Below are 26,199 nucleotides of genomic sequence, written 5' to 3' on the forward strand. Positions count from 1 at the left end.
AACTCAAATGGGAATGCATTCTGGGGCTGGTGAAGTGGCTCAGCACGTAAAGGTAGAGTTGTCATCATACCTTAATGACCCGAGTCTATTTCCAGGACCCACAAAATTGAATGAGAGAGCCACCTCCCAACTCCAGTAAGCTGTCCTCTGACCTACACATACCTGCACCCCACCCCACATCCACACCCCACAGAAATAAATAAATGTAACTTGTAAGCAAACAAACATTCTAGAGTCAGTACAGGGAGGAAAAAACCAAGTCTAAAACCAAGGGCATAGCTTCTGCTCTTAGCTGTATGGAAAAGGGCAGTGGGTGGAAGGCTCCGTATCATGGTTTAAATACATTCCATAATATCCCAAATGAATCCTGTTTCCTGAAAGGGTGAAAAGAGTTATATGAAGCCTCTGGCTACCCCTGGCACACACCCAACTCAGAGCCGTCTCTCCCCAAGGGTTCCTGGAAGTCAACAGACTCATAAAGGGGAAGTATTATAAAGCTGAGATTACGAGGGCCTACCAACTGGCCATCCCTCCCAATACAACACCCAGTAAACCCTGTGACCCGAACAAATCTGGTCAAGCTGGCGCTCAACACCCCACTCCCAGCTCAACTGAAGGTGAAACGGAAGCCTATCGTGCACCTCTAGGTTCTCCTCAAGCAGAGGCAAAAAAAAAAAAAAAAAAAAAAAAAAAAACCCTAGAAGAGAGGCAGTCGGGTGACAGGAGGTGAAAAGGACAGGAGATGAGAGCTGAGCATAAGTGGGGCCTCTGCCGGTAGCCAGGATAGAAGAGGCTCGGATAAACAGGACTGACTCACAACATCCTAAATAAGATGGGGAGGGATAGGGCAACCCGAAAACGGGTCAGAGAGGAGGAGAGCACTGACCGACAGGGCAAGGATGGAAGGCTATCGAGGGAGGCAGGAAGGATCTCCAAGGAGGGCCTGGGTAGCGGGACACCAAAGGAGGCGCTCAGTAAGGGGGTCAGAAGGGAGGTAACATGGGGTTCTTTGGAATTGAGAGGAGATGATGCCACGGGGCTTTAGAGGGATCAGGGTGGGTAGGAGGAGGGAGGGAGGCCGGCTCCGAGCAACCACAGGGGTCCCTGCGGTGGAGACCCCAGCGGTGGCTCCTCAGCGCGCAGGCCGAGCATAGACGAGCCGCAGAGGCGCGGAACGCGGCTCTCGGAGCCCCTGACCCCACCATCCACCTCGGCCCGGGCCGCGCTGGCCTCTCCCGATCCGCACGGACCTGTCCCGGCCGCCTCTCGCGCCGCTGCCGCCGTCCCGCAGGCTCCGCAAAATCCCCCAGCTCCTGCCAAAACTTTTCCCATTAATCCCCAGGTCCGCCGCGGCCTGCGGCGTCACACGCTCCCAGCCCCGGCCCCGCCCCCGGGCCCGTGACGTCACCGCGCCGCTGGCTCCCTCACCCCCAACTAAGCACTCACCCCCGCCCCCTTCCGCCATAGCAGTAGCCAATCGCCGCGCCGCCTGGAGCCACTCCTTTGACTGCCATCGCTCCGCCCACTGCACAGCTGCCCTGGCGCGTCTGCAGCGCCCTCTGCAGTCAGATGTGGGAGCAGCCGCTGAGGAAAGCGCTGGGGAGAAGTTAGGGCTGGTCAAACGAGTCCAGCAAGCCTCACGAAACGATATTTAAAGCTTTAAAGCTCGGAAAGAAGGTGGAGGTCATCTAGTACAACCTCTTCACTCTTCCTGAGAAGAAACTAGGCATAGACTTGTGTGGTTTGAAGCAAGAAGCAAAGCTAAGGGCGGTGGGGGAAGGAATAGAGGCAAACTGTAATTTTCAAAGGCACTTGGGAGAGGCATATATATGGTGGGAGGCTTGGGAATGAAAATACAGACGCATACGTTTTACAAAATATCTATTTTTATATGTCAGAGTGTTTTGTCTGCATGTCTGTCTCTGCACCATGTGCATTCAGTGCCTGCAGAGTCTGGAAGAAGGCGTTGGATCCCCTGGAAGTGGAGTTACAATGGAGAACTTCCACGTAGATGCTGGGAAGCGAGCCTCTTCAAGAGTAGCAGGCGCGATCTTCACCACTGGAGCACCTCTTCAGCACCCCCAATTTTTAACTGGTGGCTCAACGGGTCATCGCTTTGTCTCCAAGCCTGAAGACTTGAGTTCAGTCCCTGGGACTGCCTCCTGAAAGTCATCTTCCAAACTCTACACACCGCATGTGCACATTCATATACACCCACACAAGAAAAAAAGAAAGATCTGGAAGAAGGCATGATGGCACTGTAACTCCAGCACTCAGGAGGTAGAGGACCGTTTTGAGGTCATTTTTAGCAATGGAGAAAGTTCTGGGCCAGCCTGTGCTTACAGGCCTTGTGAGGCCCAATAGAAAAACAAATTTTAAAAGAACTTTTCTCCCACTTGAGATTTCTGTCAGGGACCAGACAGGACAAGAACTCTGTACCTGGGCTTGCCTAGAAGAGGAGCCTGTCACCCCAACTCATCATCTACCACAGAGAGTATGTAGCCAGAAGGCAATCTGTCACTGGCTGGTTTCATCATCCTAGAATGAACAAAACTTGGCTGGCAGGAGAGTCAGCAGGCACCTCCCTCCTCCACACTGCCATGAAAGGTCACCTCTGTCCGGTCTGGCACTCCTTACACTGCATCCTTAGCTCGCTGGATTGGAGAACCCAACACCACTTTTTTTCTGCTTAGTTTTCCAGTGTGTGTGTGTGTGTGTGTGTGTGTGTGCGCGCGCGCGCGCGCGCGTGTGCACTTGGAGGACAGAGAAGGGAATTGCGTGTCTTCCAAGGATAGGTTTCCACGGTTTTCCTCTGAGGCCTGGTCTCCCGATGCATGCCCGAGCGGTTCTGGTTTGGTGGGATAGGCTGTAGCCTTCAAGCCTGGGCTATCCTGGTTCTGCAATTACAGGAATTCACAGGACCACACCCTGCTTTTCCCTGGGTGTTGGGATCTGAACTCTGGCCGCTCTGCGTGGACAGCAGAGGCGCTTGACTTTCCAGCTCTCTCCCTAGCTCCCTTCTATTGCTTTTGAAATGAATTTGTATTATGTTTTTAGATAGCACTTCCCTTGTCCTCGGAGACTGTAGTAAAAAAAAAAAAAAAAAATGGCCTGGGGAAGTCAAAGATTTCTGCCATTTTGTGTCTGGCAGAGAGAGCTCTGGTGGAGGGTCTCAAGCTGGCCTTGAACTCCTGAACTTCCTGCCTACACTTCCCACATGCTGGAATCCTCTAGACCCAGTTTATGTGGCTCTGAGTATGGAACAAGGGCTTCATGCTAAACAAGAACTCTACTCCTCTGCTAGATTCTTAATGTTGGTTTTGAGAATTTCACACTTGCCCATTATGTATTTTGACCATAGTCATGCTCACTCCTTCCCCTAACTCCTCCCAGGTACAAATCCAGACCCACCACCCCATCAGCTGCCATCATCAGCACTGCAGAAACACAGCAGACCAGGCAAGCCTGGGCAGCCTCCACTCCTAGTGTGGGGCGGGGCTTCCCTTAGTTATCCCATAGCACACGGAGTTCGGACTTCACCTCCCACCCCTCAGCTCTGTGCCCTCACGCTAGCTGGAGTTTCTTGACACTTTAAATGTCACAAACTTCCTTGAAAGAGCATCGGGTGCACTTGCAGGACTGTGACCTTTGTGATGAGATAGCAAGTAAACTCCAGGAAAGTGGGGAACCCTTCCCAGATAACAGCTCACGCCAAAGCCCTGGCCCGTGGTGAGGAATCACTGGGTTTGATGCTGGACGGGCTTGATCTCCAGTCTCAGCAATGTCCTCACGTTCTAACCGTGCCACACCCAGCCACACATCCCACTCATTCAAGACGTGTTTGGTACACAGCTTTCTTAGGAGCAAGCTCTGTGCCAGGCATTGGGGACAGCGTTGAGGAAGACATGTCCTTGTCTTCAAGGACCTCCAACATTTAGAAGTGAGGAGAAAGGAGCGCATGGTGAGACCCAGAAGAGCAAGAGGAAGAAGCTGAGGCTGTACGCCTGAGGCAGAACTGTAGCAGGTGTTCTTGGCTTGATGACTACGGCCTTCGTGTCCCACAGGGCACAGGGGCAAGTAAGCGTGACTATCAAAAGTCACTCTGCAGGTCCAGGGTGGTGGCTCAACAGGTAAAGGCACCAGCTGCCAAGTTTGATGACCTGGGACCACATGATAGAAGGAGAACTGTTTCCTGAAAGTTGTCCTCTGACCTCTACACACTCACCATGATGTGAGTGTGTGTGCGCACGCGTGCGTGTATGCACATACAGACAGACACACAGACAGACAGATGGAGGGACAGACACACAGAGAGAATATAGAGAATATAATTAAATTAACTCTTGGATGTAGCTAAGCCTGATTGTGTCTACCAGTATCCCCAGCACTTGAAAGACTTAGGCAGGAGCCTCAGTTAGAGACCATCCGGGGCTATAAAGTGAGAACCTGTCTTAATCCAAAGTCTTTTGGACAGTGGCAAGGGGCTGGGCAGGATTTCCAAACACTCATCCGGGCAGCAGAATTAGAAGGGAGTCCGGGAAGCTCTTAGTTAACTAGGAGCTGACAGTGACGGGTTATAAGGCAGTGGCCTCTGGTCATAGCACCACAGGAGTAGTGACTTACTAAATGTGGGGCCGAGTGGAGGAGTCAATCAATGGCTCACACTCTGCAGCTATGAGGATGGGAAAGGAGCTTGTATTAGTCACTTCAGTGTCACTGTGACAGTGTCTGACACAAACAACCCAAGGGAGGAAAGACTTCTTTTGGCTTAGGTTTTGGAGGACTCGATCTGTCATGATGCGGTTGGCACGGTGAGGTTGCTCAGTCGGAGGCTGCTTACATCCAGGAAGGACAGCAGTAGAGAGCATAGTGTGACCACTTCCCAGGAGGCTCAACAGTCTCCCAAACATAGTGCCCTAGTGGAGAAACTGGCACCTAACACACTCGCAAGGGGACAGTCCAGACGTAACCCATTCTAGAGAGAGGTACAGGGTATAATGAACGGGGACCCCAGTGGATGTCCCAGGCTTGGGAGGAGGGGTATGGAAATGGAAGCTCACTTCGTGGAATCCAGAATCTCAGAAGTCTTGTCTAGGAGAACAAGGACCACTAGTCAGAGAAAATGGGAAAAGTTTGGAAGGCTTTGGACAAGTTACCCAACCTGCCCAGGCCTCTGTTACTGTGACAACAGCCATCCAGCACTTAGGGGTTCTTTGGGAATGACGTAACATGGGTGGACTCCAGGTAGACAGTAGATGCTCAATAAACACTTTCAGATACTAGTAATGATGACGCTCCACTCAGGCCTGCTACATCAGGGATTATGATCCTCTTTATAGACCAATGTGTGTATGGGGGGAGGTACAGGGGGTGAAGGTCACCCGTGAGAAAATGGCAGAGCCTAGTTCAGCCCATAGTCCATGTTCCTAACCACTTCGCCACACCTGCTGTCCCTGGGACCTAGAACTTGAACTCGAGGGAGGGATGGGGGGTTGGTTGAAGGGAGGGATGGATAAAGGAAGGGAGGGAGGGAGGGGCAGAAGCAGTGGGCAGTTGTGAATAGTTTTATTTGGAAGTATGTCTCCATAACTTGGTCTGGAGGGAGGGGTGTATGATCTTGTCTTGGTCATTCCTTTTCTTTCCCAGTTCTGGTCCCAGATCCTTGAGACTGAAGCACAGAACCATATTCTCAAGTATTAATATCTCAAACAGCCTCACGGTCTTCGGCCTGCTGAGAATGGCAACCAAGTCCAATCCTTGATCGGCTTTTGGTCGGCAGGTGGTAGCACCAGGACCTTACCAGAGGCAGGAGTCACCCACAGGCCTGCTGTGGCCAAGTCCGTAGACACAGCATCGGAAGAACAAGGGGGTGGTCGGAGGCTAATTCCCTGGTGCTGCTGGATCCAGTTTCTCTTCCTGAGAGGCCAAAGCCAGGATGGGAGTCTCATCTCCACCATTGAGGGACTTCTGTTCACTGCTATTGACTGAGAGGATTCTGTTACCTTGGGAACCCCAGCGGGTCAGGCGCTTTAGAGAGGAGTCCCGGCGGGCAAGCGGAGGGTGTTGGAAGCCCGTGAAGGAGCTGCTGGTGGTGGGTCGCTTATCTGGCAGAGAGAAGAGAGGGAGAAAGGGGAAATGTGAGTCGGAATGGGAGAGGTGAGGGTTGTGCCTCTGCTCTGGGAGAAGGGAAATCTTTGACCTTCAGTTCCACCTCCTTCGTGACCCAGGTGATCTGGCAGCCTCCCTTCCTTCCTCCCAAGCCAAGGAAGGCTCACCTCCTGGCTCGATCGGATGCATGAGCCTGTTCATCTGGACATTCCAGTGTTTCACGTTGGTGCTGGCCTGGCGCAACTTCCTCTGGGCAGCCTATGGGGCAAGGCGGTGGGAGTGGGTCAGAACTGCCATCCGTGGTGGTGGAGGCTGCTGGCCTGGTCAGCATCAGAGGCCCTGAGAATCTGATCACAGCTACCCATCCCTCACCCCTACCCCCAGGAAGTCCTGTAAGGCTGGGCATGGTGGTGAGGTGCGTGCCATGCCTGTAACTCTAGCACTTGGGATGTAGAGGCAGAGGGAGGTCAAAGCCTGGGCTACAATAATGAGTTAAAGGCCAGCGTGGGCTACAGGAGATCCTGCCTCAAAAAGGGTGGATGCTGGGAACTGAACTCCAGTCCTCTGGAAGAGCAGCATGTACTCTTAACCACTGAGCTATCACTTCAGCCCCGGTTTAAAAAAAAAAAAGGTAGGTTATGTAACTGTCTGTCCTAAACTCATTCTAAAGATCAGGCTGGCCTAGAACTCAACCAGTGTACCCTCTGCCTCCTGTGCACTGGGCCTGGGCACCACATGCAGCAAAGGCTTTAAAAATACTGTATTTAATTTCCTTTTATGAGACAGGGTCTCATGTATTCAGACTCACTGGCCTCAAACTCACAATGATGGCCTTGAACTTTTGATCCTTCCCAATCCTACTCTTCGGTACTGAGCTTACAGCCCCAGTGCCTGACACAAAGCGCGCTGGGGGATGAACTGAACCCTGGGCTCTGTGCACGCTAGGCAAGAAACACAAGAAGCACTCTCCCAATGGAGCCAAATTCCCAGCTCCTAAAGGCATACACACACACACACACACACACACACACAGACACACACACACACAGACACAGACACAGACACACACAGACACACACACACATTATATATATATATATATATATATATATATATATATATGAATGCCTGACATCACTGGGGGCTGGGGAGGTGGCTCAGTGGTTAAGAGCACTGACTGCTTTTCCAGAGGTCCTGAGTTCAATTCCCAGCAAGCACATTGGATCACAACCATCTGTAATGGGATCTGATGCCTTCTTCTGGCATGCAGGTGGGCATGCAGACAGAGCATTCATACATAAAATAAATAAAACATTTTAAATGACTTAAAAAAATACATCATTGGGCTGGAGAGATGGCTCAGCAGTAAAAAGCACTGATTGCTTTTAAAAGACCAGGGTTGAACTCTCAACACCATATATGGTAGCTTACAACTGTAACTCCAGACTCAGGGGATGCAATAACCAACACCTGCTGGACTCTGTGCACACTGTTCACACGTGGTACACAGACATTCATGCAGACAAAGCACACATACACATAAATTTTAAAAAGTTTTAAAAGAGATTTAAAAAAAAAATCTAAAACCAAAACAACAACAACCTAGAACCTTTTCTACAGGCATTCAAGCTCTAGGGAGTGTTTAGGAGGCTAGGAGGTGGGGAATCCTGCCCAGGTTAATAACACTATTGGCAAACACAGCCACAGGTGTGTTCAGCATTTACATACTAAATACCATGCTTAAGCTAAGCTTGTTCTGTAGTGGTAACTGCTTCCTCTCCCAGATAAGAGACTTCAGACAGAGAGAGGTTAGGCAATCTGTAGACGATGGCACAGCCAGCTGATGATAATGCGAGTTGGCAGACAGGTAGCTTGGCTCTGGGGTCCGGCTCAGTGACACACTGGCTCCCCTAGCTTCTCCCGGTTCCCGGCCTTGTCTCACCTCCACGTCCTCGTCTGCCCTCTGCCGGTTCTGCCGCACTTCCTCCAGCTGCTGCTGGGCGTGCTGCAGGGAACGGCTCTGCAGCGCCATCTCCTGCTGGAGCTCCTGCTTCTCCTGCTGCGCTCGCTCGATGTAGCGCTCTTGCTCCTCCTTCAGATGCATCAGCTGCTTCAGCTTCTCCTCCTCCTCCTCCAGCAGCCTGCCAGAGTGCACAGGGACATCTCAGAGCCGGGGAGGCAGGGTCCGCGCGGGCGCTGGCAGAAAAGGTTCCCTGGCCACTGTGCCTACCTGGTCTGGGCGAGGCGCACGGCCTCCTCATCCCGCCTAGCTTTCACCTCCAGTTGCAGAGCTTCCTGCAGCCTCTCCTGCATCTCCTCCAGTTCCGCGATGCGCTGCCGTTGCCGGGCCGCCTCTTCCTTCTTCAGCTCCATCTCAGCCTGCATAGAGGCCCGAGCCTGTGGGGAGCAGTAAAGCAGATCAGTGGGACACCAGAGGAGAAAGACAGGCTTCTGCCCCCTCCCACGCCAACTCCCCAATCCCCAACCTCCCAACCCTAACTCTTCCTGGCTCTGTGTATGGAGGGTCTTTAATTGGGGTTTCCTGATCTGACCTGTTTAAGACCCTGAATCCTCCTATTGTTCTTGCACTGACCTTAGAAAGAATAATTAAACGCTTGCTGGGGCTGTAGCTCAGCAGCAGAGGGCTTGCCTGCTGTGCCCACGGCACTATGTTTGCTATCCAGCCGCACACAAAACAACACCGGTTATAATTACATGTAATTAAACATCATAATACGTTATATTACAATAAACCAGCATATTAAACGAAGGTAATCCCTTCCTAGCTCCTACCCTAACAATTATAATATCATTATGGCGGGTGCCAGGAACTGCAATTATTACAATAACCAAAAGTTATTGAACGCTTTTATTTTTCTTCTGAGACCAAGTTGCTCTGAGGCTGGCCTCGACCTCACAGAGATTCTCCTGTCTCTGTCTCCCAAGTGCTGGGAATAAAAGCGTGTGCGGTTGTTGTTGTTGTTATAGTTTTATTAGTTCATGTGCATGGGTGTTTTGGCTGCATATGTCTGTGCACCACATGAGAACACTACTCACAGAGGCAAGAAGAGGGTGTGCGATCCGCTGGCTGGCTATGAGCTCCCATGTGGGTGTACAAGCTCAAGCTGGGTCCTCTGAAAAAGCAGCCAGTGGTCTTAACTGTGAGGCTATCATTCTAGACCTACTTTGTTCTTTGAGACAGGATCTCAGGTAGTCCAGGCTGGCCTCAAACTCACTAAGTAGCACCTGCCTGGCTTTATTAAACTCCTTACATCTGTTCCTTCGCAGAATCCTCGTCCCATTTCCATATACAGAGTTCTAGTTACTGATACAGAGAGACTTAGTGCATGTCTGAGCTCATACAGCTCTTAAGGCGGAGGTGTAATGGGCACACATGCCACAGCATGCCTGTGGCGGTCAGAGGACAACGTTGTGGAGCCGGTTCCCTCTGCCCATCTTTCTGGGGTTCCAGGAACGGAATTCAGGACGCTAAGTATGTGTGGCAAGCACCTTTACCCTCTGAGCCAACTCTAGAATTGAGTTTTCTCAATTTAAAATTTAAAGTCAATTGCTTCTGCGCATCTACTCTGCCCTTCACATGCATCCTGTCTTATGGTCCCCAAACTGGTTTTGTTAAAATTTAGTTCAAGTTTAGATTGACTTCATTCCAAATTATTTGCAATCGAGAAGTCTTAAGCAGCTTCCTTGGCCCAAGTCCTGCCCCCAGAAAAGAATTCTGAACCAGGTCTCATTCTACCAGGGGTTTTCCCTAGCCCTACCCTTGTTCCGGCCCTACCCTAACACCCCGTTAGGCCATGCCCAAAGCATCCAGGCTCTACTCCAACCTATTCCTCTAAGGGCCCCTCAGGCCCCGCCCACAGCATCTTTCAGTCTCTACCTTAGGTCCACCCTTCGGCCAATGGGCTCCACCCTATCTAGGCCCCGCCCATAGCATCCTCCAGACCATGGACTAAGCCCTGAACCTAGGTCCAGCCCTGCTGTTCTTCCTGTCACGCCCCGGTCATGACCCCTCCCCAACCCTTCCCAGGCCCCGCCCTCTGGGCCAGTCTCACCTGCTCCGCCTCCCGTAGCTGACCCTCCAGAGCCTGCTGCAGCTCCCTGTGCTGGCTACGGCGGCGCTCCTCCTCTTCCTGCAGCAGCCGCTCGGCCTGCCGCTGAGCCTCCTGCAGCAGCTCCAGCTCCTGCAGCTTCCTCTCCTTCTCCTCCTGCAGCTGCTGCAGCCGCAGCAGCTCCTCCTCCTTGGCTGCCCGGCGTCGCTCCCGCTGCTCCCGCTGCTCCCGCCGCTTCTGTTTCAGGTCCTTGTGCAGCGACGTCTTCCCCTCCGCCTGCAGCCGGATCGCAGTCTGTATGGCTAAGGGCAGAGCCGGACGGAGTCAGCCCTGGTCTAGTCACCACCGAAAAGGGGCCCCAAAGGTCACTCCGTTGAACAGGCAGGCCCAGTTAGACCCAGGCCGGCACTCACCGGCCGTCCACTCCTGGCGCTGGCGGGTGTCTGAGGCGCTCATCTCATAGGTGCGGCTGGCAGTCTTCACACAAAACATGCAGCGCTTTCCTTCGCGGTCCGGAAGCACCTACGGGATGGCCCAGGCCAGGTGACTTCGCTGACATAGGAGCCACATCTGCCCCTGTAGTACCCCCAGCTCCAGCTTCCTCCTCTTTCTCCTGGCTGACCATCTTCTCTGGGACCGTTCCCACCCTGCCGGGAGTATGCATGGTCTGGGGTGGATTGTTAGTTACGGGGTGCGTGTGAGCCACTTTATTCTTGGTATCTCTCCACAAGGTTTAGTCTATAGTACATGCTTGAACATGTGCCTGGAGCCTCACTCATGACCTACAACTGCTGATTTCCACCTGGTCTCTTAAATGGCACTCGTTCTTCAAGGGTTTGGAGATACTGATAATGCAGGGTGTGTTTAACATCCTTGCTCTGCCCTAGTGTTCTCTTGTTTCTCTCTCTCTCTCTCTCTCTCTCTCTCTCTCTCTCTCTCTCTCTCTCTCAGGGTTTCTTTGTGTAGCTCTGGCTGTCCTGGACTAGCTCTATAGACCAGGCTGGCTTCAAACTCTCCCTCTGCCTTCCAAGTGCTGGGATTAAAGGTGTGTACCACAACGTGCCCAGCTCTGCACTAGTGTTTTCCATAAAACATTTATCTACAGTCATATATTCCTGTCGGACCTTACTTCATAGAGAACGTAATTGGCTCTGAGATACCTGGAGGCTTACCCAACACCTGTTTCTTTATGCAACAGAAAGGGATAATGCCTCAGGTAGCTATTTTCTCTTGAGACAAGGTTTTGTTGTGTAGCCCAGGTTGGCCTCCTACCTCAAAAGTCTCCACCTCTGCCTCAGTCTCTGGAGTATGAGGCACCCTTAATAAATTCTTAATGTGGGCATCTGAAGACAGCTACAGTGTACTTATTTATAGTAATAAGTCTGTGGGCCTGAGAGAGCAGGGACTGAGCAAGCAGGGCCTGACCAGAGTGAGCAGGGTTGACTAGAGCGAGCAGAGGTCCTAAATTCAATTTCCAACAACCACAGGAAGGCTCACAACCATCTGTACAGCTACAGTGTACTCATATACATAAAATAAACAAATCTTTAAAATGTTAATGTAAAAACAACAAGAAAAGATATAGAAGAACTGTAATACTTATCCCATTGATGTGACAGATTATTGTGTGATGTAACTGTTGAAAGTCTGGTATTTCCTCAAAAGCTAGAATTATATGGCTCGGTGATGCTACTCCTATATAAGTATGTACCAAAGAGAAATGAAAATATATCCACTAGAAATATATCCAGTGTTGGGGGGCTGGCTAGTTCAGCTGTTAAGAGTGCTCGTGTCGGGCGGTGGTGGCGCACGCCTTTAATCTCAGCACTTGGGAGGCAGAGGCAGGCAGATTTCTGAGTTTGAGGCCAGCCTGGTCTACAGAGTGAGTTCCAGGACAGCCAGGGCTACACAAAACCCTGTCTCGATAAAACAAAAACAAAAAAAACCAAAACAACAAAAAAAGAGTGCTTGCTTACTGCTCTTGCAGAGGGTCTGGTTTGGCTCCCAGCACCACCAACATGGCTACTCACAAATACTCTGAACTCGAGTTCCAGGAAGTCTGACCCCTCTTTTTACCTTCTCGGGTTCTTGAACACATATGGTGCACCTACCTACCCTCAGGCACACCTACACATAAAATTCAATGAAAAATAAATATTTAACCCAGTGCCAGCCGTGAGTTGCTTTTGGAGTTATTGGCCAGTGAGGTCCCAGAGATTCCCAAACATTACAGGCTGTGGAATCACTCTGGAACTTGACCATAAGACACTGATGCAGTTGCTTGAAGACTCCAATGCTTAAGTCTTAGAACACGGCAAAATCAAGCTGGTATGAACCTGAAGCTTTGTCTCTACTGGCTGGCTTCCATTAGGCTAGAAGGTGTCTGATACTGGAGAGCAGCCATCATCAGCCAGGCTCAGCTCTGAAGCCTTCAGGCTTCAGTAATGACGGGCCTGGAAAGACATGCCCACTGGGCAACTGTGGCAGGAACATGGGAGTAACCAATCACTCTCTCTCACTTTAGTCAATCAAAGTCTCACTTTAAAGGATGAAACCCATTCTTGACACCACTATTTAGCTACCTATGCCTTCATGTGGGGGCACTGCTGATGCTAAGGTCCTGTTCCCCAGTTGGTTTTTTTTTTGTTTTGTTTTGTTTTATTTTGTTTTGTTTTTGTTTTTCGAGACAGGGTTTCTCTGTGTAGCCCCAGCTGTCCTGGAACTCACTCTGTAGACCAGACTGGCCTCAGTCTCAGAGATCCACCTGCCTCTGCCTCCCAAGTGCTGGGACTAAAGGCGTGGCCACCACTGCCCGGCTCCCCAGCTCCAATTGGTTCTTGATCTGTCAGTAAAAAAGCCATGAGCCAATTGCTGGGCAGAAGGGATAAGCGGGACCTCCGGGTCCCTGGAGGCAAGCAGACAGACCCAAGGAAGGAGAGGAGAGTTTGCCATGCTTCAGATGGAAAAAAGTTGACCAGCCATGTGAGAGCTCTAAACGAAGTGGCCACACAGGCCACTCCTACATGCAGGGGGTCAGGGGCATTAAGCAGGGACTAGATGTACTGAGCAACTAAAGTTTAGGGCAGGTTGGAGGTGCAGAGCTAAGAGTATTGATAAGGGCATGCTAGCCATGGGAGTTTAGTAATGCCCAGGAATAGGGCAAAGAAGGCAGGTTGAAAATGAACAACGTGTGTGTCTGTGTCTTTTATCCCTGGGTTCAAGGGAAGCTGGGTGGGGTCTGGTTGCTTGGCCATTCCCAGAGCTTAGGCGGGGTAGCGAAATCTACACTCCACAGCTACACAGGTCATAAGCCCCAGAGGAGAGCCCAAAATGATCGTGCTGCTAAATGGACAGGGTATGTATGAAACTGACTCCTAACGTCTCATGGGCATTCCCTAGGCTGGGAAACTCCTGTCATCAGTAGATGGTGTTTAACACACTGATCCACAATTGGCCAGGGTGCGGAATGCTCAGCCTGCAAACTCCCTCCCAACGTTCGGGGATCACTTCAGAAGGGAGTGGAAAAACCGTAAGAGCCCGAGGCAGCTGGTGACTGCAAGGAACCATTATCTTCTGAACCTGGCAGGGCAGATGCACGAATGAGCACACACATATTTGACAGCATACACAAAGCCTGTGCAAGCTCATGCCAGACCAAATCCCAGAAAGGACAGGGGAGTTGGGCAGTGGTGCTACTGGCAAATTGTTAGTTGCTGGGAGAGGAAGAGTGTAGCACTTGGTAAGACCAAATTATCCTGAGAGATTAAAAAAAAAAGATACAAAGTTGGGTAGGGAAAAAGGAGGGGTGAGCCGAGGAAGAGTTAGGGAATGGGAGGTGAATATGATCAAGACAAGTTGTATGAAATTCTCAGCTATAAAAGCATCAGTCCCTAGAGTCTGTGTCCAAAGCTGGGTGTGATGTCATCACAGCCAGGTGTGATGTCATCAAAGCTGGGTATGACTGTACATGCTTTTATACTAGCACTGAGGAAGTGGAGACAGGCAGATGCCAGAACTTGATGGCCACCAGCCTAACTTACATGGCAAGATCCGCACCAGTGAGAGACTCTGTCTCAAAACCAAAGAAACTGAGGTTACTAAGGTGGGTGGTAGTTCAATTGGAAAGTGCTCGTGGTATAAGAATGCATACCTGAGTCCTAGCCCAGCATCAAGGAAACAGGCAGGCATGACGAGGCCTGCTATAATCCCAGTGTTGGCAGGTAGAGAGAAGAGAGTCCCAGGGTTTCACTGGCCTACCAGCCTATCTAAATCGGTGAACCCTGTGTCCCAGTGTGAGAGACTCTATCATAAAAAAATAAGGTAAATGGCTCCTGAAGGAATTACATCAGGGGATGACTTCTGACCTCCATATGCATATGTGTGTAGGACACAGGCACACACATGCATATGCACACACTCAAAGAGAAAAGGAACAAACCAAGCAGGTATCTCTTGAGGAATGACACCCTAGTTTAAAGTTTGGTTTCCATATATATGTGCATGTATACCCACAGGAACATGTACACACACACATACACACACACGAGTGATCCCAGCATTTAAGAGGTAGAAGCAAAGGCATTGGGAACTGAAGGTCAGTGTTGACTATGTAAGTTGACAAGAAACCCTGTGTTGCGCACGCCTTTAATCCCAGCACTTGGGAGGCAGAGGCAGGCGGATTTCTGAATTCGAGGCCAGCCTGGTCTACAGAGTGAGGTCTACAGAAACCCTGTCTCAAAAAACCAAAAAAAAAAAAAAAGAAGAAAAAGAAGAAGAAGAAGAAGAAGAAGAAGAAGAAGAAGAAGAAGAAGAAGAAGAAGAAGAAGAAAGAAAGAAAGAAAGAAAAAAGAAACCCTGTGTCAAAGGGAAAAGAAAAAGGGACTGGAAAGATTTGTCACGAAGTGTTAGGTCTGAGTCAGGCCCTCTGAAATCTCTAATGACATCTAATAATCTACCAGTGGCTTTGGCATCTGGTCGGTGGTTTTAGTCTTTTTAAAGTGGTGTCACTGGGCTGCTATGGTGGAACAACTGCCTCGTCATGCAGGAGGTCCCCCGCGTTTGACGAGGAAAAAATAAAAGTGCCTACCGGGCATGAGCGGCCTCGAGGTAGCCAGGTGGGTAGCCAGGTGGGTTTGAGATGCACTAACTTACTCTAAGCCGAACCATCCTGGCGGCTTTCCCCTTTCCACCGGCCTTGCTCCCAACCCCCTGTCAGCACTCTGTGACCTCACCTCCACACAGCAGTGAGCATCCAGGGGAATGGTGCCTCGTTTCTCCTTGCATTCTTCACTCCCAAAGTAGCAGAGACAGCTGGGTTGCAGCTGGAACCAGCGCTCAGCCCAGTTCCTCCGCAGGTGCCCTCGCTTCCACAGATAGCCCTGTGGCCGGAGGCGAAGTCAGCAAGAGGCCTCCTCGGTCTCCATCACCCCACCGGCTCCCAAGGGTCGCCTCCAGGGCTCCCGGCTTGCCTGACCTGTTTCAGGACGTCTTGGATGAGCTCCTGGTAGACTTCTTGGATGGCCATGCTGAGGGAGTCGCGCCCCACACCCCGCAGGCAGCGGCCTGAGTTGAAGAGTTCCAGAAACTGCCAGACGCTGAGCCCCACTGCGGTCTGGGCCGACTGGGTGTCCTGGGCCAGCAGCTCCTCCAGTTCGCCCAGGCCCATCTCCAAACTCAGGCTGCCAAAGAGCTTCTTCAGCAGATACTCTACCTGGGAGCAAGAGGGAGGCCAAGTGACCTCAGCAGCGACTCCAGGGCAAGGGGGAGGCCACACACAGGTGGAAACCAGGAGAGAGGTTTTTCCAGGGGTCCCACAGCCCAGACCTCCTCCATCTTCCCTGTCTTAAGACCACCCCTTTTTCTGCTATAAACTAAAAAGTGGGGTCATGTTGGGCTTGGTGGCTCACGCCTTTAATCCCTTGCACTTGCTTGGGACATAGAGGTGGGCAGATCTCTGTGAGGGTTTTTTGTGGGGTTTTCTTTTGGGTTTTCAACACAAGGTTTCTCTGCATAGTTCTGGCTGTCCTGAAACTCACTTTGTAGACCAGGCTGGCCTCAAACTCAGAGATCTACCTACCTCTGCCTCCCAAGTGTGTGCCTTCATGGCCTGGTCTAGATCTCTGTAAGTTTGAGGCAAGCCTGTTCTATATAGTATTGCCTGTTATACACACATACATACATACATACATACAATGAAGTATTGGGTCTGATGGGACTTGAGAGGCCAGTCAGAGTGGCAAATTACAGCATCAGAAATGGTCTAAGAACCCTCCTGCCTGGCCAGTGTGGTGGTGGTGGTGGTGGTGGTTGGTGGCCCACATCTTTAATCCCAGCACCCAGGAGGCAGAGGCAGGAGGATCTCTGTGAGTTCAAGGCCAGTCTGTTCTACAGAGTGAGTTCCAGGACAGCCAGGTTACACAGAGACCAAAAAGAATACAGCCTCCTAAAGAAAACACCCTCCTACCTACCCACTGCCCTCAGCTTTGCATATGACGAAAACCAAGGCTCAGTGTGGGAAGTGACTTCCTTCAAGTCCCACAGCATGCGGGGGGCAGCCAGGACTCCATTTGGATTTCTGACTCCACAGTCAATCCGCAGCCCTTGAGCTCCTTCCCTTGTGGGAGATCAGTGGGACTAAGGTTGGGGGTAAGCAGGGCCAGCACAGGAAAGCCATGGCAGGGGAACAGGAAGTGGTGGTTGGGGTACATCCTGCATCAGTTTGTTCTCACAGCAGTATGGGCCTTCCTACTCACTGAGAGGCTGCTCTGTCCCAACTGGCAAGAACCTGCTGAGAGTGCCCACACTGGCCCCAGCAGTGTTGGGAAACTTTCTTGGTGACACTCTGGGGGACCACTGGGTCTCCCCTGGGGGGTTAGTCAAAGGCATTAGTTCAGATCTCAGAGTTCCCCCAGAACCAAGGAGGCAGGGCCCAGGTTCCTGGCCTTCCCTCCCCCCACTCCCATCATGCCCTGTTTTTTGTTTTTTGTTTTTTTGTTTTTTGTTTTTTGTTTTTTGTTTTTTTTTTTTTTTTTTTTGAGTCTATTTGGCTCTCCACTTAAAAAAAAGAAAAGAAAAGAAAGAAACTCTCTCTGGGGCAAAGGCCAGACTTGGTTGCCCACCTTGAGTAACCAGGGAGTTACTTCCTGTCTGCACACCGGCTTCCCTTTCCCTGAACAAAGGCCTTTCCTAGAGTACCGCTGCTGTGCCTAACCCTGCTGTTCCATCGAATCCCTGCAGGATCTGAGCGGTCTTTAAATGATCAGCAGGGTGCTTCGTCTATGCAGCCACAGATTATAAACATCTGTGGCTCATTTTCTTCCTCTGAGAACTTGCAGAGTCTCCCCCCCCCCGCAATCCCCCCCCCGGAAATGGGGTGCCGGTGAAGTTAGGGGATCTGGGAACGCCCAAAGATACTCTGTCTTCCTTTGAGGCTTTGCCAGGGGCTTGGCCTTCAGTGACTCCACCGTCTGGTTCTGATGTCACCCTTACCTCATCGGGAACCATGATCAGCGGGTACTTGTCCTCAGACAGGAAGTTGAAGAGGCACCATAGACGGAAAGCATCCTGATTAGAGAGCGGGCTGCTCCCGTTGCCATCTGCCCTGTAGTTCTTCTTGGCAGTCAGGGTCCAGCACAACTCATCGAAGTGCTCCTTCACGAAAGCTCCCTCCTCCACCTGCGGTGAGGCTTGCATCAGCCAGCTGCTTCATCCTCCTCCTACCTCAGCTCCAGCCTGCCTTCTTGGGTTCATCTACAGACCCCACCTCCCAGTCCCGCCAAGCCCAAGACTGAACTCGAAGTTGGCTAGGACACTCCAATGTTACTTTCACACTCTAACTTCCATGGCAAGGATGAAACTAGTTTCTCAGCCCAAGGGAGAAAGGAAGGGAAGCCCAGGAGATGGCACAGTCAAGGAGACAGCCGAGAAGAGGAGGGTGGGAATGAGTACGGGCTTCGGCAGTGCGGGAGCTAAGAGAGAGGACAGACAATAGGGAACATGTGGTTGGATGGCGACTGCAGATTGAGGAGCAGGGACAGACAGTATGGACAGAAATGGGAGTTTACCAGGGGAGTGGAGTGTCTGGGGAGAAGGCTAGGCGTTAGGGTGCGGGGGGAGCGGCGCCCCCCCCCCCCCCTGAGCTCCTTACCTTGTCTAGGATGTACTTGTTGAGGTAGGGCATATAACCTTGACTGGACACGGGGCCATCATCGTCATCCCGGAAGTGCTCCTCCAGGGCCACGGGGTCATGGGGGATGTTCAGGACCGTGTACAGGTTGTGGGACAGCACCTTGGACAGAGCGACAGGTTGCTTTTCTGCATCCGGATCAGACCTTGGCCAAAAGACTATGAGTCCATCTTGTTTGCTCTTTCATCCCTGCCCTGCCTCGGCTGAGTTCTCTGTGGGCACCGTCCTATTTGATGCACAAGAGCAGACTCTTGCGTCCGTCACTCACATCACTGCCATAGCAACGACCTCTGTCCCCACATGACAGAGGAGAAACCTTGAGGGCCCACTCAGCTGGCAGAGCAGGGATTCAGATCTGGGAGGACTCTTCCCGGTTATTTTGTTACACCTTAGGAGCCCGGGAGTGGTAAGATTTCAGAGCCCTATGAGCTCTAGGCTATCTGCAGGGAGGCAGTGGGCCATTCCAGGGCAAGACCCTCGACTTCATCACTTTTAACCAAAGACTCAGGCTGCCATGTGCACCCAGGCTGGTGTGATGAGAGGAGGGGCCTCTGAATAGGGAAGGGAGCTAGGGAAGGCTCAGAGAATGCCTGTGAGAAACGGCCCCTGAGACAGAGAAACAGGAGAGATGGTAGCTGTGTGGCAGTGATGGCGTGTGTGGGTTGGGGTGGGGTAGGCACTGGCTTAGGAGATCCATGGTGCTAAGACAAAAGGGCTGGTTTGAACCAGAAACTTTGGTAAAAAGAAGGGAGGGGGAGGGAGCTTTGGGGAAATTCTGATACAGTGCTTAATCATCAACACTGTGGTTAAAATACTGTTAGAAAATAGTCACTTCTTGGGTGGGATATGGTAGTATATGCCTTTAATCCCTATACTCAGGAGGCAGAGGCAGGAGGGTCTCTGAGTTCCAGGCCATCCTGGTCTACATAGAGAGTTCCAGGACAGCCATGGATAACACAGTGAGACCCCATCTCAAAGAAAAAGTATTGCATCCCGGTTGCTCCCCATGTTACGGCCACTGTATAAAGTGATTTAAAATTTCTTATTGCATTTATTTCTTATGCTTAAGCCATGCTGTAGATATGGAGGTCAGAGGACAACTTGGAGGACCCAGTTTTTCCTTCCGCCATGTCAGGCTTGTCAGGAAACATACACACTGGGTCGCCTTTCCAGTCCAAATTGCTATTTTATTTAAAGGAAAGAGAAGGTAAAGACATCAGGAATGTAGTGAGCAGACATGTAGTCCTGGCGCTTTGGGAGGAGGAAGGAAGGATCAGGAGTTGAGTCTAGCCTAGGCTACATGAGACGCTCCAAAAAACAAAATAAATAATTTGTGTGTGTGTGTGTGTGTGTATACTCATGCAAATGTGTATGTGTGAATGTGTGTGTATGATTGTGTTCATTAGTGTGTGCATGAGTGTGTATATGTATGTGTATGTGCAAATGGTGCATGTGTATATGTGTACATGAGTATGTATGTGAGTGGTGTGTGTGTGTGTGTGTGTGTGTCTATGATGGACCCAGGACCTTGCAAATGCTAGGTAAGTGTTCTATCACTAAGCTGTTCTCCCAGGCCCATTCCTGGAATTCTGGCTGAGAGCTAGTAAATATCCTTTCCTTTAACCCATCTGAGTTTATCCTTGTTACTTAGATGCACGCAAGTTCTAGCTAATGCATTTGTGGTTAGTTTAAGGGGTGCCATCAGCTCAAGGTCTAACATTTAAAAGTCCAGCGACTGCCTCCAGAAAACAGTGCTGGGCACCCACGGTCTTTTTTTCTTTTCATGATTATTATTGTTTGTTTTGTTTTTGAGACAGGGTTTCTCTGTATAGCCCTGGCTGTCCTGGAACTCACTCTGTAGACCAGGCTGGCCTCGAACTCACAAAGATCCACCTGCCTCTGCCTCCAGAGTACTGGGATCAAATGGAACCACCGCCAGGTGGCCCACAGACTATTTAAAATGACAGTAATCATCCAAGAGTCTTACTTACGGTGCTGGAGAGACTGCTCAGCGGTTAAGAGCACTGACTGCTCTTCCAGAGGTCCTCAGTTCAAATCCCAGCAACCACATGGTAGCTCACAACCATCCGTAATGAGATCTAATGCCCTCTTCTGGTGTGTGTCTGAAGACAGCTACAGTTTACTTACGTATAATAAATAAATCATAAAAAAAAAAGAGTCTTACCCCCATCTGCTGTGTCTCTTCTCAAAGTGCCTATTTGAGGGTGCTTCCTGCAAAACCCCAGCCAAATGGCTACCCTCTAGTAAGGACTGAACTCTGGGGAAAGGATTTGGCTGACAAGTTCTGAATGGGTGACACCCAGAAATTCACAAATGGGGCAGCCCAAGATCATTTCAGAGCACAACTTAATAACCAGGCAGAGTAATAATAGCTGTTAAGGGTGCACTTTGTTTTCCAAATCTATTATTTTAGCAGCTCTTGTGTGGAGCTCAGAGGACAACTTATGGGGAGTCAGTTCTCTTCTTGCAACAAGGATGGGGGGTGAGGGTGGTACCCAGGATGCAACTTGGGATGTGAGGCTTGGCAGCAGATGTGTTAACCTGCTGAATTCCTGCCAGCCGGTCTGTTGTTTAAATCTGACAGAAAGAAAATCGAGGAGGGGCATTTGAGACAGGATGCCACTCTGTAGCCTAAGCTGGCCTTCCACTTTCTACCTCAGTGTTCTGGTGCTGAGGTTAAAGGTCGATATCATCTTACTTGTTTATAGAACTGGAGTTACGAGGAAGTTGTTCAACACCAAAGGACATCGGGTCCTTTGCTCTTAACCACTGAGCCATCTCTCCAGTCCATTCCTGTTTTGTTTCTAGAGGCAGGCTCTCAGCTAGTCTGGGCTGGCCTCAAACTCCTTCTGTATGAGTTTGAACTCCTGATCCTCTTGCCTCTCCCATCCAATCATGTTCTATGCCATGCCCCGTTTAGGCAGTGCTGGGCTAACCCAATCCTGGGACGGGACACATGTGGGTGCACTTAGGCAAGGCCTCCATCAGCTCAGCTGCATCCCCAGGTCTGTTCCCTCCCTTGGGTGTTCACTTGCATCCTCCTAACATTACGGGTTCCTCATCAGTGCCTTCTGTGACTGACTTTGCCGAGTCCAGGACCGGGGCTGTCGGTTGTCTGGATGAGGTGGGACTTGGGGCTCTAGACACTTGGGGCCCTCTGCACAGAGAGGCTGACCTCAGACTGCTAGACTTTCCTACTCCTGAGGTGGGGTGAGGGGCGGGACCAGACAGGAAAGGAAACGGCAGGGGTGGGGCAACAGTGGGCAAGAGCTCACTGCAAGATCTCAATCAACCCTGGGCCAGGAGGTAGGGAACTCATTATCTGAACTTGACAGGTAAGGAAATGGATGGAGGCTTTGGGAGGAAGTGACATGCCCAGGGTCTAGCTCCGAGGCCCCCTCTGGGTCTCGACTGGAGCAGGTGAAACTGAAAGGCCTACCCCTCCCTGACTCACAGTTTCCAGGGGTGGGGTCTAGGTGTCTCTATTTTTCATACGCTGTCATCTGGAGTCCCTCGGTCCCTGACTTCAAAGTGGGCAGCCCTGGGCGTAGAAGGTTCTATGTGTTTGCTCCTTCCTGTGTGGGTGTGGGCTGATGCTCTCCTCGAGGGACCTGGGAGAAATTAGCTGCCATGTCTACAATGACCACAAGATTGGAAGTTGTGGCTCTGCAGTGCCCAGTTCAGATCCTGGACCCCTGTCTAACAGGGGCCAGGGAGATGAACACAAAGTGGGAACCCCGTGGAAGCAGCAGGCAGTGATCTCATAAAGCATGAATAATCTCTCTCCTAAACAGGGTTTGTTCTTTTTTTTGAGATAGGATCTTACACTGTAGCCCAGGCTGGCCCCAACTTCTCAGCAATCCTCCTGACTCAGCAACGCACCCCCTGGCTCCCCCCAAGTGCTGGAATCATAGGTGTGACCTCTGCATAGGTTTCGAGTCATTCTCTTAAAAGATACAGCCAGGCATGGTGGCATAGGCCGTTATCCCTGCACTTGGAAGAGGCAGGAAGTGCATGTTTAAGGCTAGCCTAGGCTACACTGAGTTCTGGGATTTAAGGCAAGATACTGTGGCAAGACCTCCCAGTCTGAGTCCGCCTGGGCAGGACAGCTCTTCTCACTGGTCCATTTTCACCGTTCATAGCAAACTAGACAAAATTTGGACTTTCTAAAGCAATGCAGGAGGAAGGCTCGGCAGGTGAGGGTGCTTGTCCCAGTCCAGCAACTCCAGTTCAGTATCTGGGACCCACCTGGTGGGAGGAGAGGCCTGGCTCCCTAAGCTGTCCTCTGACCTTCACATGTGCACTGTAGTCACCACACACACAAACATACACACTTACACACACACACACACACACACACCCCACATACACACTCACACATACATACACACCCACACATACACACACACACACCCCCCACATACATACACACATACATACACACTCACATACATACACACATACACACATACATACACACTCACATACACACACACATACATACACATACACATACCCCCACATACACACTCACACATACATACACATACATACTCACACACACACACACCCCCCACACACATACTCCCCACACACAATACACTCACACACACACACACATACACACACACACAAGCAAATGCAATAACATGGAAATAAATAAATAGCCTTTAATCCCAGCACTTGGGAGGCAGAGGCAGATGGATCTCTGTGAGATCAAGGCCAGCCTGGTCTACAAAGTGAGTCCCAGGATAGTCAGGGCTGCACAGAGAAACCCTGTCTCAAACAACAACAACAACAACAACAACCACCTAACTAACTAAACAAAAATTTTAAAATCATAACAAAACAAACGAAACCAAAAAAGCAAATAAGAGACTTCATAGAAGAAATCTTGTAGCTGGGCGTTGGTGGCACACGCCTTTAATCCCAGCACTCAGGAGGCAGAGGCAGGCGGATTTCTGAGTTCGAGGCCAGCCTGGTCTACAAAGTGAGTCCCAGGACAGCCAGAGATACACAGAGAAACCCTGTCTCAAAAAACAAAACAAACAAAAAAACAAAAAAACAAAACAAAAACCAAAAAAATCTTGTGTCTCCCGCACCCAGCCCTGCCCCCCCACAAAAAAACCAAACCTCCCTCCTTCTCTGTCCTCTGTGTTCGTTTTCCTTCTTCTTCTTCTTCTTCTTCTTCTTCTTCTTCTTCTTCTTCTTCTTCTTCTTCTTCTTCTTCTTCTTCTTCTTCTTCTTCTTCTTCTTCTTCTTCTTTCTCCTCCTCCTCCTCCTCCTTCTTTCTTCTTCTCCTCCTCCTTCTTTTCTCCTTCTTCTTTTTTCTTTTCTTTTCTTTTCTTTTCTTTTCTTTTCTTTTCTTTTCTTTTCTTTTTTTTTGAGACAATCCCTGGAGTGTCCTGCTTCAACCTCAAGTCCTGGGATCACAGGTGTGCCACCACATCCAGGTGTGTCCCACCTGGGCTTTTCTCAGCCCAGCCCCTCCCCCTCTTCCTCTGGCCTCCCCAGGATGCACCAGGCCAACCAAAGCAGCCTTCCATGAGCATTCAGACGGGGAGAAGAGGCGACTCAGACTCAGTGTGATCTAGGGTTGGGGGGTTATACAGTTTCCTGCCTGTCCCCAACAGAGGCCACCAAGGCTGTGAACCATATTCTTAAGACCAGCTAAGCCCGAGCCCTCACCCCTATATCCACAGGAGACTGGGTGTACCCTGCTGGCGTATCTCTGTTCTCTGCTTCTTCCTCCACCTTCTGACCACTTCTCCATTCCTCCTCTCTGACTCTCCCCACCTCCAGCAATGTCATTACTTCCCTCCCAGCCCAGCATCCACCACATTGGCCCAGGTGGGGGGAAACCCTTCCCTCACATGCAAGGGTCCTGACATTTCTGCCTCCCATTCACATGGCCCCAAAACTCTCAGTGTTAGTTTGAGAGCAGACAGGTTTCCTGTCAGGCAGGTGTGACATTTACTGTTTCTGGCCAGAGATGTCATCACAAGAGGGCTGGATTCGAGCTGGGAGGTGCACAGTTTAAGGGTATGTGTGCTCAGAGGATCTTCCCCAGAAATTCTCAACCTGTGGGCGTTGGGGAGTGGGAGTGGGGCAGGAAGGGGGCTGGTCAGAAGCTAACAGGCGGGGGGGGGCTCTACCTTCCTGACTGATGACACCAAGGGCTGCACACTATGCACACAAGGCACACAGAGAGCCTGGAGAGGGGTCAGAAGTCACAGAGAGGGAACATAGTATCTTGGGAGCAAGAAGCCATGTGGTGGAGTACTAAAGAGACAGGGTTCGGGGGAAGGTGTGTGGGGGGCACAGTTTCTACAGGATTGGTGTCTGGATGACCTGTTTTTCTTTCTGGGCAGAACTCAACTCGGTGACAAGAGCTGGACGGACATGGGAAGGGATAACCTTGCCTCTCTAGGGAACCAGAGGTGGTACTGGACTCTCTTTCCTGGGGAAGTAGAACCTTAGTCATTAGATGCTTCCAAAGCCAGCTCAGCTGGGTAGATGGAGCTGGCTAGAGCTTCTAAGTTCATAGGACCCAGCTTTAGCAATGTCGGAGTTGAGACAGAGGTGGGCCAGGCCTGTTCTGTCCCATCTGCCTCCCAGGGTTCCTGTCATGGTTGTGATCAGTGGAAATTGTAAATACCCAGACTTTGAGGGGAGAGTCGGAGGCAGACACAGCCTCCTGTGGCGCTCCAGGTAAAGTATTTACAGACAGTGACTGAATCCCTAGCAGGGTCAGAGGGTTGAGGCTACTCTGACACTTGGCCCAACACTCCCTGGCTCCAGCAGCCTAGACATCTGCTGGTTTCTCCTACATTCTCCCCTGGGAAAAAGACACCTACCCAGGAAGGAGAGAGCTCCTTCCGCTCCTTGGAACTGTCTAGGCCTAATGGATTTAAGATGATGGGGGTGAGTACAGTGTATGTGTGTGGTCACGGAAGAGATTTTCTCAGGCCCGGCTTCCCCGACACCCTCAGCCTGAGGTCTCAAGGTATAAGATAAATCTCCCAACCTGTTCTGTTCCTGCGCTGATAGGTGGCCCACGTTACCGCTTGCTTCAAGTCGCCAGCTTGCTTTGCAAATGGAGGAGGCTCTCAGAGCCAAGGGCAAGCACTAACTGTCTTTCTTCAAAGCCATGAGGGAGCCACAGGGAGGAGCAGGGTACGTGCCCAAGCATGACGCTGGGGAACCCACAAGGAGCCCGGGAAGGGGCCTGGCTACTCAATCTTGGAACCTCGTGATGCCACCTCTACTGTCTGTCCAGTCAGGGTACTTGGTTCTAGACAGTGGCTTCTGGTGGCACGAGCCCTCTGGGGAGCATCCACTGAGCTACGCTGCCTTTGTGGCCCCGTCAGCGCTCCACCCCGGGCCAGGGCTGCTGGATGGCAAGGTGTCTGCCAGTAGCAAAGGCTTCCGTGGCTGACTCTCTGGGGTGGGAGCTGGCATGTTGAGTCAGCCTCCCCCGAACCCCAAGGATGCCGCTCACCTTGAGTTGGGACTTGGAGACCTTGCCGCTCTTCTCCACGTCCAGTGCAGTGAAGGCGTACCAGATAGACTTGAGCAGCTCCTTGCGCAGGGCCATGGCTGAGGCGCCCGCCCCAGCCCAGGGGCGGCTCTGACACCAAGATCCGGTTTCAGGAAATGCAAACGGCTGCAGACCGCAGAGAGGCCCTGGTGCAGAGCGGAGCGAGAGCTCCACCTGCCTGCTCCCTCTTGCTTCCAGGGCCTGGCCAGCTGCTCTCGCCACCCTCTGCTTCCTTGCGAGGGTCCAGGGTTGATCCTCCCAGAGCTGGAGCCCTC

The 26,199-nt window shown here is 51.2% G+C and overlaps 2 protein-coding genes across 2 annotated transcripts in view; both read right to left on the reverse strand.

The window, feature by feature from the left end:
* The window catches only part of Ppard (peroxisome proliferator activated receptor delta), a 68,996-nt gene extending 67,623 nt beyond the window's left edge, over nucleotides 1-1,373 (reverse strand). Inside the window, exon 1 of the mRNA XM_021186228.3 lies at nucleotides 1,251-1,373. The gene's annotated coding sequence lies outside the window, so the exon portion shown is untranslated. The remainder of the gene's footprint in view (nucleotides 1-1,250) is intronic.
* Nucleotides 1,374-5,558: 4,185 nt separating this feature from the next.
* Def6 (DEF6 guanine nucleotide exchange factor) lies at nucleotides 5,559-26,002 on the reverse strand. The gene is made up of 11 exons (XM_021186211.2): nucleotides 25,886-26,002; nucleotides 18,325-18,465; nucleotides 17,667-17,852; nucleotides 15,652-15,888; nucleotides 15,410-15,556; nucleotides 10,592-10,700; nucleotides 10,182-10,480; nucleotides 8,339-8,505; nucleotides 8,051-8,249; nucleotides 6,276-6,366; nucleotides 5,559-6,104 (listed from the first exon to the last, which is right to left on the reverse strand). Exons 1-11 carry the CDS (start codon nucleotides 25,979-25,981, stop codon nucleotides 5,881-5,883), a joined length of 1,896 nt encoding a protein of 631 aa, XP_021041870.1. The 5' UTR covers nucleotides 25,982-26,002; the 3' UTR covers nucleotides 5,559-5,880.
* Between the last annotated feature and the right edge of the window lie 197 nt (nucleotides 26,003-26,199).

The sequence above is a fragment of the Mus caroli genome, unplaced genomic scaffold, assembly GCF_978045245.1.
Source record: "Mus caroli unplaced genomic scaffold, Mus_caroli_1 scaffold_18, whole genome shotgun sequence".
NCBI classification, from domain to species: domain Eukaryota; kingdom Metazoa; phylum Chordata; class Mammalia; order Rodentia; family Muridae; genus Mus; species Mus caroli.